General features: G+C 42.5%; 1 protein-coding gene across 3 annotated transcripts in view; it reads left to right on the forward strand.

Moving 5' to 3' along the window:
* ttc28 (tetratricopeptide repeat domain 28) overlaps window positions 1-13,377 on the forward strand; it is a 400,474-nt gene that overhangs the window by 331,588 nt on the left and 55,509 nt on the right. For all 3 annotated transcript variants that reach the window (XM_084056166.1, XM_084056167.1, XM_084056168.1), the window contains 2 exons: window positions 8,017-8,413; window positions 9,013-9,139. In XM_084056166.1, coding sequence (XP_083912292.1) covers window positions 8,017-8,413; window positions 9,013-9,139 — 524 coding nt within the window. The remainder of the gene's footprint in view (window positions 1-8,016; window positions 8,414-9,012; window positions 9,140-13,377) is intronic.

The raw sequence follows: 13,377 nt of genomic DNA on the forward strand, positions 1-13,377 counted from the left end.
AACTCAATTTTCTCCTTGTTGTTTTCTTCTCCTCGTCGATCAGTGTTTAACATAAACCGTTCTAACTACAACATGGAGGCATCGTTTGACACGTGGTTTTCACTGCTCGAACGAGGCAGATCTGCGCGATGTTTACAAACAGTGCACGGCTCAATTTTAAGGATTTTAACAAGGTCTATGGCGACCTGAAAAAAACAAAAAACAACAATAAAACGTTGGCACTGGTGAGTACATTATGAGATTAACCTATGGCGGTCAATGTGTTAAAAAAAAAAATTCACGATTTTTCAAAAATAGTAGATCTAAGAGCTCGTAGCGCGGTACTCGGTGCCGCGCTATGAGCTTGTAGATCTGCTATTTTTGAATAGCCAAAGAAATCTAAAGTGACACAGATGCGTTCCAGGTCTTAATGGGTTAATACATGTTTGAAGGACCATGATAAAGACTTAATGTTTCGTAAAGCCAGCATGTCATGAAACCTTTAAATCCTGTGTTGAGGGTCACACAAGGAAATAATGCACTCTTGAAAGTTGAAACTAAATAAGTTGAGAACCAACCATTTATTTGGTTGTTACAGTGTGCTTGAAAAGTATGCATCTTCAGCAGCTAGTGATGGCCAACCGTTAACCGGTAATCGTTAAGAAATTGGTAACCGGTTAATACTAACGGTTAATGGTTAACCGTAAAAATGATGGAGCAATGATGCAATCCCAACACCCAAGTGCACTGTGTGGACACACTTGTGTCTTTTCTGACTGAAACTCTTCTTACACTGTTTACAGTAGAAAGGTTTTTCTCCAGTGTGGATACGCTGGTGTATCTTCAGGCGACCTAACTGACTGAAACTCTTCTTACACTGTTTACAGTAGAAAGGGTTTTCTCCAGTGTGAATACGCTGGTGTGTCTTCAGGGCATCTAACAAACTGAAACTCTTGTCACACTGTTTACAATGGAAAGGTTTTTCCCCAGTGTGAATACGCTGGTGTATCTTCAGGCTACCTAACTGACTGAAACTCTTGTCACACTGTTTACAATGGAAAGGTTTTTCTCCAGTGTGGATACGCTGGTGTATCTTCAGGCTACCTAACTGACTGAAACTCTTGTCACACTGTTTACAATGGAAAGGTTTTTCTCCCGTGTGGATACGCTGGTGTGTCTTCAGGTCACCTAACTGACTGAAACTCTTGTCACACTGTTTACAGTAGAAAGGTTTTTCTCCAGTGTGAATACGCTGGTGTGTCTTCAGGTGACCTAACTGACTGAAACTCTTGTCACACTGTTTACAGTAGAAAGGTTTTTCTCCAGTGTGGACACGCTGGTGTGTCTTCAGGAGACTTAACTGACTGAAACTCTTGTCACATTGTTTACAGATGTGGGTTTTCTTTCCTGTGTCAGTCAGATGATGTCTCTTTACTTTCGATTGTGTTAAAGTCTTGGTAGACTGTTGACTACTGTAAGGTCTTTCTTCTTCTGAGTTTCCCTGCTGCTGGCTCGTTGTCGGGAACGGTTGTTTCATGGTCAAATAGCTGCTGCTATGCATGGGCTGTAATGGTCCAAGAATGTAATTAATGATCAGTGACCTTACCAGGATTGGTTAGGGCAATTACCAGCTGAATATCAAGTGTATGGACCTCTGCTAATAGTTCCTCTTGTAGGTGATGAAGTCTTCTCCAATGACTCTCTCCGTGTGTGTCATTCACACTGTGCAGTCTGGTTTTAAGCTGAGCTGATTCAAAGCTCATGTTGTCACTATGATGTCAGCCATGCCCAAATATGGAGTTCCATGTCATTTACTGAGATAAAGTTTCAGCCCAGTCAAACCTCAATTATATTCCGAGCGTCGACGAGCATCAGCTGGATTATGCTAAGCTCACATTTCATATCACACACACCATACCTGCAACTTTCACTAGCCAAGTGACAGGGGTTGGTGCGGGCCGGACAGTTGCCCCTCGCGGGCCACAAATGCCCTGCTATATAGGAAGTGACAGTTCATATGAATGGCCTGTAGTTTCGCTGTTTTACCCCTGCTGGTGTCATAAGAAATAACTCTATTTAGAGTTAGGATTTAGAAGACATTTATTTGTAGAATCCCCCAGAGGCAAAGATTTGAGTTTAAAATGTTTGAGTTTAAAAAAAAAATACATATATATATATATATATATTCAAAGATTTGCACAAATGTTCACGATTTTTCAAAAAATAGCAGATCTACAAGCTCATAGCGCGGCACTCGGTGCCGCGCTATGAGCTTGTATATATGCTATTTTTGAATAGCCAAAGAAATAGCCCAAATCTAAAAATGACACAGACGTGTTGCCGGTCTTAATGGATTAATTCGGGACAACCTTCTCTTCCCTGCCCTCTCTCTTTCCCCCCTTGTGCGTCTGAGAGCTGATAGCATCCTGTGATGAAATACTGCAAAACAAACACCAAGGCAACTGATTTTTTTCCATAAACATAATTTATGCTTCAGACGGGAAAAAAAGAGTGTTGTGCATGATGCCTCACAACAACGCACAGCAGCGGCATGGACGCCTTTTTAAGTTGAAAATACAGTATTTTAACCACTTTGAAACTGAAACTATTTTGGGTATGTCATTATGGGAAAAGATTTTAAAAACTTTTCACTCTTTTTTTCTCTCTCAACAAACTTTCCCAAATATCACACATTTTAAAAAAAAATGCGGTAACAAGCTCTCAACCAAGGGCCCAGCATCCGCCTTTGAAATTGAGTCTATATAGCAGGGTTCCCTGATTAGTTTTCCCCAAGGGCCAAATAATGTCTAGGGTACCAAGGTTTTCTGACCTCAGTTACACCCAAAATAACAGAACTTTGAAAATTCAGTGGGTTTTCTGTGGTTTGGGGTTTTCGGAATGATTAGGCTCAGTGCTGTGATTGGCCCGTGGACTTTGCTGTCAAAGTCCATTAATCCCGCCTCCTCCCCGCGGAGTATAGAGGCGATGATTGACAGGCAAAATCCCTCAACAAGCGACAACCGCAGGCAAACAGGCTTTCTTTCCATTGCAGTTGAAAAGGCTTCAGAACACTGAGAGAAAAAGCCTGCCATGGCTCACTGGAGGGGATTTTGCAGTTAAAACCTTTAAGACCTGAGGCCGCGTCTAAAAAAAATCTAAATCCTAAAAAAAAATCTTGTTAATGGTTAACCGTAAAAATGATGGAGCAATGATGCACTTCCAACACCCAAGTCCACTGTGTGGACACACTTGTGTCTTTTCTGACTGAAACTCTTCTTACACTGTTTACAGTAGAAAGGTTTTTTCTCCAGTGTGAATACGCTGGTGTATCTTCAGGCTACCTAACTGACTGAAACACTTCTTACACTGTTTACAGTAGAAAGGTTTTTCTCCAGTGTGGATACGCTGGTGTATCTTCAGGCGACCTAACTGACTGAAACTCTTGTCACACTGTTTACAGTAGAAAGGGTTTTCTCCAGTGTGAATACGCTGGTGTGTCTTCAAATGTTTGAGTTTAAAAAAAAAATACATATATATATATATATATATTCAAAGATTTGCACAAATGTTCACGATTTTTCAAAAAATAGCAGATCTACAAGCTCATAGCGCGGCACTCGGTGCCGCGCTATGAGCTTGTATATATGCTATATATATAGCATATATACCTAACTGACTGAAACTCTTGTCAGACCTAACTGACTGAAACTCTTGTCACACTGTTTACAGTAGAAAGGGTTTTCTCCAGTGTGAATACGCTGGTGTGTCTTCAGGGCATCTAACAAAATGAAACTCTTGTCACACTGTTTACAATGGAAAGGTTTTTCTCCAGTGTGAACATGCTGGTGTATCTTCAGGCTACCTAACTGACTGAAACTCTTGTCACACTGTTTACAATGGAAAGGTTTTTCTCCAGTGTGAATACGCTGGTGACTTTTCAGGCTACCTACCTGACTGAAACTCTTGTCACACTGTTTACAATGGAAATGTTTTTCTCCAGTGTGAATACGCTGGTGTACCTTCAGGCTACCTAAATGACTGAAACTCTTGTCACACTGTTTACAATGGAAAGGTTTTTCTCCCGTGTGGATACGCTGGTGTGTCTTCAGGTCACTTAACTGACTGAAACTCTTGTCACACTGTTTACAGTAGAAAGGTTTTTCTCCAGTGTGAATACGCTGGTGACTTTTCAGGCTACCTAACTGACTGAAACTCCTGTCACACTGTTTACAATGGAAAGGTTTTTCTCCAGTGTGAATACGCTGGTGACTTTTCAGGCTACCTAACTGACTGAAACTCTTGTCACACTGTTTACAGTAGAAAGGGTTTTCTCCAGTGTGAATACGCTGGTGACTTTTCAGGCTACCTAACTGACTGAAACTCCTGTCACACTGTTTACAATGGAAAGGTTTTTCTCCAGTGTGAATACGCCGGTGTATCTTCAGGTTACCTAACTGACTGAAACTCTTGTCACACTGTTTACAACAGAAAGGTTTTTCTCCAGTGTGAATACGCTGGTGTGTCTTCAGGGCATCTAACAAACTGAAACTCTTGTCACACTGTTTACAATGGAAAGGTTTTTCTCCAGTGTGGATACGCTGGTGTATCTTCAGGCTACCTACCTGACTGAAACTCTTGTCACACCGTTGACAGTGGAAAGGTTTTTCTCCAGTGTGAACACGCTGGTGTGTCTTCAGGAGACTTAACTGACTGAAACTCTTGTCACATTGTTTACAGATGTGGGTTTTCTTTCCTGTGTCAGTCAGATGATGTCTCTTTACTTTCGATTGTGTTAAAGTCTTGGTAGACTGTTGACTACTGTAAGGTCTTTCTTCTTCTGAGTTTCCCTGCTGCTGGCTAGTTGTCGGGGACGGTTGGTTCATGGTCAAAGCTGCTGCTATGGATGGGCTGTAATGGTCCAAGAATGTAATTAATGATCTGTGACCTTACGATCCAGGATTGGTTACAGGGCAATTACCAGCTGATATCAAGTGTATGGACCTCTGCTAATAGTTCCTCTTGTAGTTGATAAAGTCTTCTCCAATGTCTTGCTCCGTGTGTGTCATTCACACTGTGCAGTCTGGTTTTAAGCTGAGCTGATTCAAAGCTCATGTTGTCACTATGATGTCAGCCATGCCCAAATATGGAGTTCCATGTCATTTACTGAGATAAAGTTTCAGCCCAGTCAAACCTCAATTATCTTCCAGTATGAAATTAACGAGCGTCAACTAGCATCAGCTGGATTATGCTAAGCTCACGTTTCATATCACACACACCATACCTGCAACTTTCACTAGCCAAGTGACAGGGGTTGGTGCGGGCCGGACAGTTGCCCCTCGCGGGCCGCAAATGCCCTGCTATATAGGAAGTGTACAGTTTATATGATTGGCCTGTAGTTTCGCTGTTTTACCCCTGCTGGTGTCAGAAGAAATAACTCTCAATGCCGAACTTTAGACTTGATTTTATTACCTTAATAAACATTGTCATAAATACTATATGCTTCCAGTAGCTAGTTTAAAGTCTTCTTCCAATCACCATGATATGCGTTTTGGTAAATTATGGTCCCATTTATTTTTAAATTGATGATAAAATAGGGTATGCTCTAGGAGGGGCGGGATGATTTGATTAACAAGCTACACAACCAAAACCATTCATTCCCCGCCCCCCCCCCCCCCCCCCCCCCCCCCCCCCCCCCCCCGCTCTTGATTGTCAAGCTACCGAACCAATAGCATTCATTTCCGGTGTCATAGGTACAAAGATGGCGGATTTGAAATTGCTCACAAATAGGCTTCATTTACGGTCTGTAGAAACCAATGGCGTCACTCCGTCCATTCTTTTTACTATCTATGCTCACGACGCACAGCAGTTGCACGGACACCTTTTTAGTTGAAAATGCGGTATTTTAAGCACTTTGAAACTGACAACCCTATTTTGGGTATGCCATTACGGGCAAAGATTTTCAAAACTTTTCACTCTTTTTTTTCTCTCTCAACAAACTTTACCCAAATATCACACATTTTAAAAATAGCTGAAATTGGAAATCTACAAGCTCTCAATGCGTCACGATGCAGTATATAGCTCTTCGCCAAAGCATAGGTTTGCTTTCACCGTGCATCATCATCATCAACAAGCCGCCATAGCAATCAGACACCAGACAATATGAGCCGTGCATGGGGTTCAGGAGGGAATAATAATAGCCATCACAGCCCATTCTCTCTCCTTAAGCCCCCCCCTTCCCCACTCTCTCTCCCATCTCTCATATCTCATACCATTAATTACTCTCAAGGCTCTTTATTCTGGCTAATGCTCCTTCTGAAACCACATCCAACCATTGTTGCAGGGCCTGAGAATGTGAAGGCAGTCTGTCTGAAGCCCCGTTGCAGGCAGTTGAAAACATAGAGATGGGATTAACGCCTCTCTCAGTCATAGAATATACTGTATATAACGGGACGGTGACAGCTGACCCATCTAGGGCAAGTGGATGGTAAATAGCATTAACTTTCACCCCCAGACCAATGTATGTAAAAATATCGCAGCTCAGTCTTTTTCTCATTCTCTGGCAATCTCAAACGCTGACTTTTATGCATACTGTACGTACATCAGTGGTGGAAAAAGTACAAAAATGTTGTACTTAAGTAAAAGTATCAATACTGCAAATCTGCAATGTAGAAATACTCCATTACAAGTAAAAGATGGGAATGAAAAATGTACTTGAGTAAAAGTACAAAAGTATTGGCATAAAGTTGCAAGACAGTGGCTCAGATGTGGTTTCTCATTTTATTGAGATGTGAACGCTAACGCGTTTCAGCCGTAGCCTTCCTCAGAGCAGATTAAATCTGCTCTGAGGAAGAGGAAGGCTACGGCCGAAACGCTTTAGCATACATAGCTGAGCACCCACTGCCTAAACTAAGAAGGCATCCAGAGGAAGCGCACCGGTTTTCCTTTCTTATTCACAAGTAACTAAAGTTTTCATATAATTGTAGTGTAAATTGTAGTAAAAGTACAATATTTGCCTCTGAGATGTACACACACACACACACACACACACACACACACACACACACACACACACACACACACACACACACACACACACACACACACAGAGCCAAAAACAGTGGGGGAATCCACCTCGGCGGCCTGATTGTCAGGGAACTAAATGTGCATTTTGTTTACCCTGAAATGGTGCAGGTCTTTACTAATGACGGAACACCTGCTGTTGTGACAACATCATACATTCTCCATGTCCTGTAATAGCACCCTGCAGGCCATATTTGCCACATTAGATAATGGGGAAATCCAGAATGTTTTATTCCCCTGATAAGAGATAACCAGACGGATAATGTATATAGGGTTACGAGGACTCGTTTTGTAGTTTTAGCAGTAAATATCAACAACAGCTTGGTCCTGCAGGGTATAGGATTATTATTTGATTATTATCTCACACCCAGTCTGCTTCACTCTGACCCAACCTGTCCCCATCACTCTGCCAGCCAGCCAGCAGTGGTGGACGAAGTACTCAGATATTTTACTTAAGTAAAAGTAGCAATACCACAACATGAAAATACTCTGTTACAAGTAAAAGGCCTGTGTTCAAAATGTTACTTGAGTAAAAGTGCAAAAGTATTGGCTTCAAAATATACTAGTGCTAAAGTAAAAAGTACAAAAAAAATGAAAATAGCAGATCTACAAGCTCACAACAAGTCGCGTCGCGACGCGTTGTGAGCTTGTAGATCGGCTATTTTCAAATAGCCTATGTATAAAATAGGGCTAAAGTGGTTAATGTATGTTTTATAATATAATAATTTGTATCTGCAAAGTAACTAGCAACTAAAGCTGTCAAATAATTGTAGTGGAGTAAAAGTACAATAATTGCCTCTGAGATGTAGTGGACTAGAAGTATTGAAAATGGGAAATACTCCAGCAAAGTAAAAAATACCTCAAAACTGCACTACAGTACTTGAGTAAATGTACTCTACTTTACTCTACTTTACACCATTGGCCTGAATATCCTCTCCTCGTTCTCCCCCCACACAGGGCCATGGGGAACCTGCAGCAGTCTCTGGTGTGCTTCGAGAAGCGGCTGGTGGTGGCCCACGAGCTGGGCGAGTGCGGCGGCAAGGCGGCGGCCTACGGCGAGCTGGGCGCCCTGCACAGCCAGCTGGGCAACTACGAACAGGCCATCTCCTGCCTGGAGCGGCAGCTGGCCATCGCCCGCGACACCCAGGACCGCCTGCTGGAGGGCGACGCCAGCTGCGGCCTGGGCACCGTCTACCAGTCCATGGGCGAGTACGAGACGGCGCTGCGCTGCCACCAGAGCGACCTGGAGATCGCCGAGGAGACGGGCAGCCCCGCCCGCCAGGGGAGAGCCTACGGCATGCTGGGCCTCACCTACGAGTCGCTGGGGAACTACGAGCGGGCCGTGGTGTTCCAGGTCAGTGTTGATTTTGATTAGCAACGTTTTGATTACGTTTTAGTCGATAGTCTTTTTGAATCAAATTCCATTTTAGTTTTAGTCATGTTTTTTGGGTCATCTGAAATGTTTCGCTGTTTAGTCTAGTTTTAGTCGACTAAATATCATAAGATTTTAGTCGACTAAATCTACAGTTGATTTAGTCGACTAAAATGTGTTTTGCCGGTGCCTTGATGGCATCGTAATGGCTGATTTTACACTTGGTTGCATGCTGAAAATAGCCGATCTACAAGCTCACAACGCGTCGCGCTGCGACGCGTTGTGAGCTTGTAGATCTGCTATTTTCAGGGCGCAACACCCCCGAGCGCAACCAAGCATAGAATTACTTGTCTTTTAGTTCTGCTGGATCTCTTCTCCACTAGTCCCTCACTAACATTTTAGTCTAGTTTTTATTTGTTGACAAAATTGTCAGTATATATCTTGTCTTAGTTTTAGTCAACATGGCTTAGTTCTTACTAAGTTTTTACTTAGTTTTTATTTAGTTTTCATCAGTGAAAAAAGTTAGTCGACCAACATTTTTCGTCATAGCTTTAGTTGACGAAATCAACACTGTGTTACAGGAGCAGCACCTGAGCGTGGCGGCGCAGACCAACGACCTGGCGGCCAAGACGCTGGCCTACGGCAGCCTGGGGAGGACACACCACGCCTTGCAGAACTACTCCCAGGCTGTCATGTACCTGCAGGAAGGTGAGTGAGTGAGTGGGTGGGAGGAAGCAGAATAGAGGACTTTGATGTCTATAAGCTGCCTGGGCTTAAGAGTTGGTGGAATTCATGCTATCGTGCATATGAATTTCTGTGCCTATTTCTAAGCTAAGCCTTTGCTGTGTTTTTATTAGGTTTTGCGTGTGTGTGTGTGTGTGTGTGTGTGCATGCATGTGTGTGTGTTAAAATACCTATTTTATGCATCATAAGTCATAGCAGTAGTAGTCAGAAGCCAGGCGATCAGAGATCTCTGCCTTCTGATGCATCTGCGGAAATCTAAATTCAGCATATGGTCTGGAACAGCAGTGAGAACGGCTGCTAACAGACCCACCTCCACTGCTTTAGAAAACAACAAACCAATGGTGGCTCAGTGCGCGCCAAATCTTTATGTGATGGGGAACATTAGCTGAAAATAGCAGATCTACAAGCTCACAACGCCTCGCAGCGCGAGGCGTTGTGAGCTTGTAGATCGGCTATTTTCGGAGAGTTGGTGTAGAGGGAGACCAAGAGCAGACCAAGTACAGAGCCAACGGTCAAGTTGACTACATTTTTAGGTTTTAAAAGGTTAACTGTCTGAAAATAGACTTGAATATACAGTATATGAATATGAATCCAATATATAGAAAAAGTAATGTATGTCAAACAAGTCTATGAAGCTATCTATGCAACACAATTTTATACAGTATGTAGTGGGGATCCCTGCTTCATCTATTTCTCATCTATGGGGTCCTTGGCCTGAAAAACGTTGAAGACTCCTGCTGTATATGGCATTGTGAGTATTGTCATTGTACTGTATATGTGCAGCACATGCATACATACATACTGTAGGCAGTGCTCGTTGCACATAGACAGTATATCTGTGCACACTGCAGTGCTACACACTGCCGGGGCATTTGGCCTGCTTTATTGTTCCCCATTCTTCACACCTCTCTATATGCAGCCCTCTCTCTCTCTCTCCAGTGGCACTTCCCCCGACAAGCTGCCAACGGGATCTTTTCACACCCTCTACCTGACACACTTCTGCCTCTCACGCTTCATTGTGCCCTGCAGATTATGGTGAATAAATAAATGACAAAAAAAAAAAAACGCCAGCCAGGCAGCCAGCCAGCCAGCCAGGCCTCTCCAAAAGCCATTATTATTGCAATGACAATGCGATAAGTGTTTGTCACCGAAGGACGTGACGAGCAGCAACACGCGTGGCCTTCACCACGCTCATGACCCACTTTGAACCGGTTGTCCATATTTTTGGGCATGTCATTATAGGCGAAGATTCTTTTTAAAATGTCACACATTTTCAACATCCCCTCTCAAAAAAGAAAAGTAGCGACGCCTTGTGAGCTTGTAGTTCGGCTGTTTTCGCTATTCGTCATACGAATGGGTCTTCAACGGGGGGTCCGGGACCCCTAGGGGGTCCTCAGAGCTACTACATGGGGTGCGCCAATTTTTTGTCTGACACGATTTTTTTTGTTTTACAATAACCACTTGAACCCTAGCATCCTTATTCTGAGGGGAACATTAGCCCGAAATTAGCAGCTCTACAAGCTTGTAGTTCGACTATTTTCTGTCAAACAAGTCTATGAATCTATATGAAAAAGATTAATCTGCAACACAATGTTATCTAGTGGGGGGTCCCTGCTTCTTCTGTCTCTCAGCATGCACAGACACGCCCAACGCATGTATACGCATCCCCCTTGAGCCGCTTTGCATATCCAGAGAATACCAGGGGAGTGGATGTCGGTTATTTCACCCCACACTGGGAGGGGGTGCTGGGGGGGGAGCACCAGGAATACGCTTACTCATCCTCTATCTGCTTTATTTGAATCATTGGGGCACCGTGGCATGGCGTCACCGTGCGGCGGCCCAGACAGACACCTTCTCCAGGCCGCCGCTTGTTGAGCTTTAACCCATTAAGATCGGGAAAGAATCTGTGTAATTTTTTTTTCTTTGGCTATTCAAACATAGCAGATCTACAAGCTTGTAGATCTGCTATTTTTGAAAAATCTTGAAAATGTGTGCACATTTTTGAATATATGCATTTTTAAAGCAAACATTTTTAACTCAAATCTTTGCTTCTGGTGATTCGACAAATGTCTTCTAAATACTAACAGTTTTCTGAAAAACGTATGTTGCTTTAATATCAGTGGTTCCTTTTCATGTCAATGATCCCCAAAATGATATTGGCCGCGGACCCCCATCTCAAAATATTTTGTTCCAGGGACCCCCAGAAGCAAAGATTTGAGTTAAAAATGTTCGCTTTAAAAAATACATATATTCAAAGATATGCACACATTTTCAAGATTTAAAAAAAATAGCAGATCTCGTAGCTCGTAGCGTGCCGCGCTACGAGCTTGTACTGTATATCTGCTATTTTTGAATAGCCCAAAGCAATCTTAAAACGAGACACAGATGCGTTCCCCGGTCTTAAAGGGTTAATGGAAGCAGAGGCGACAGGCCACTCTATCTCCAGCAGCCCTGTCCTCCCCTGTTGTCCCCTGTTTTGTCCTTGGACTAACGTTCCTCCGGACCGGGGCTTTGAAAAAAGAACACCGCCTTCACCATCCTTGACAGCCAATTATTCCTGGCCCAACCTACCCAGCCCTAAAAGTTGCCAAGGTTTTTTTTCTATATTCCCCTCCAGTTTTTCTATTTTCTCCTCATCATGCTGATCTGTCTTTTTTTTTTTGTACTTTTTCTTTTTTTTCTCATCTTCTTTTCACGCTGCACTGCCTGGCTTTTGTTTTTGTTTCCTGAAAAAGATTAATTGGAGAGAGGCACCAGGAACGCATCCATAAACTAGTGCAGATAGTGACACCGTGTGACCTCAAAATGTGCGTGCGTGTGTGTCTGTACGCAGTGAAATACTCGGTTAATTTAACCCTTGAAGAGCGTACAAATGGAACCAAAATGGACCTGAGGATTTTACTGTGTGCCTGTGTGTGCGTGCCTGCGTTTGTGCGTGTGTGTGTGCAGTGGTGGACGAAGTACTCTGATATTTTACTTAAGTAAATGTAGCAATACCACAATATAAAAGTACTCTGTTACAAGTAAAATTCCTGTGTTCAAAATGTTACTTGAGTAAAAGTACAAAGGTATTGGCATCAATGTATGCTTAAAGTAACAAAAGTAAAGTACTGAAATGTTTGAAAATAGCAGCTGACAACGCGTCGCATCGTGACGCGTTGTGAGCTTGTAAATCGGCCATTTTCAAATAGCCCATAATATAAAATAAGGCTGAAGTGGTTAATGTATGTTATTGAAAATTGAAATGCTCCAGTAAAGTGAAAATGCCTCAAAATTGCAGTACAAAAAAAAAAGTACAGTACTTGAGTAAATGAACTTAGTTACTTTCCACCACTGTGTGTGTGTGTGTGTGTGTGTGTGTGTGTGTGTGTGTGTGTGTGTGTGTGTGTGTGTGTGTGTGTGTGTGTGTGTGTGTGTGTGTGTGTGTGTGTGTGTGTGTGTGTGTGTGTGCATACATTTGTGCGCGTGCGTGTGACTGGTGTTAATTTTCCATTGTGTTTTCCAAAAGACAACAGCTGAAGTTAATTACTGAGAGATAAACAAATAATTTGTGTCATTCTACGTGCTAACTGACGCATCCCAGCTCTTCTTTCTGCACAATAAAAAAATCCCTCAGTATTCATTTAACTCTGATCGTGTAAACAATTGATTGTGTATAATTTAGCATATAAAGGGCAGCCAAGCCTCAACAGAATATCAGACAGATGCTCTTCATTCTGATTAACATAGCATTGTTTTTTTGTTTTGTTTTTATCAATGGATGTATTTTACCAACTAATCCTGTTATTATGGGCCTTCCACGCATTGACTTTAACCCATTAAGACCGGGAACGCATCATGTGTCATTTTTAGATTTCTTTGGCTATTCAAAAATGGCAGATATACAAGCTCATAGCGTGGCACTGAGTGCCGCACTACGAGCTTGTAGATCTGCTATTTTTTTTAAATCGTGAAAATGTGTGCAAATCTTTGGTTGTGTTTTGTGATGTTTGTGTGTTTTGTGATGTTTTTAAGCAAACATTTTTAACTCAAATCTTTGCTTCTGGGGATTCTACAAATGTCTTCTAAACAGTTTTTTGAAAAAACTTGTTAGGATTTAGAAGACATTTGTAGTTGCTATTACGATTGCTATTGCGATTCTCAAACTTTTTCATGTCAAGGACCCCCAAAATTATATGTATTTAGCCGCGGACCCCCATCTC

The sequence above is a fragment of the Gymnoscopelus microlampas genome, assembly GCF_963454915.1.
Source record: "Gymnoscopelus microlampas genome assembly, chromosome: 4".
In the NCBI taxonomy this organism is placed as follows: Eukaryota; Metazoa; Chordata; class Actinopteri; order Myctophiformes; family Myctophidae; genus Gymnoscopelus; species Gymnoscopelus microlampas.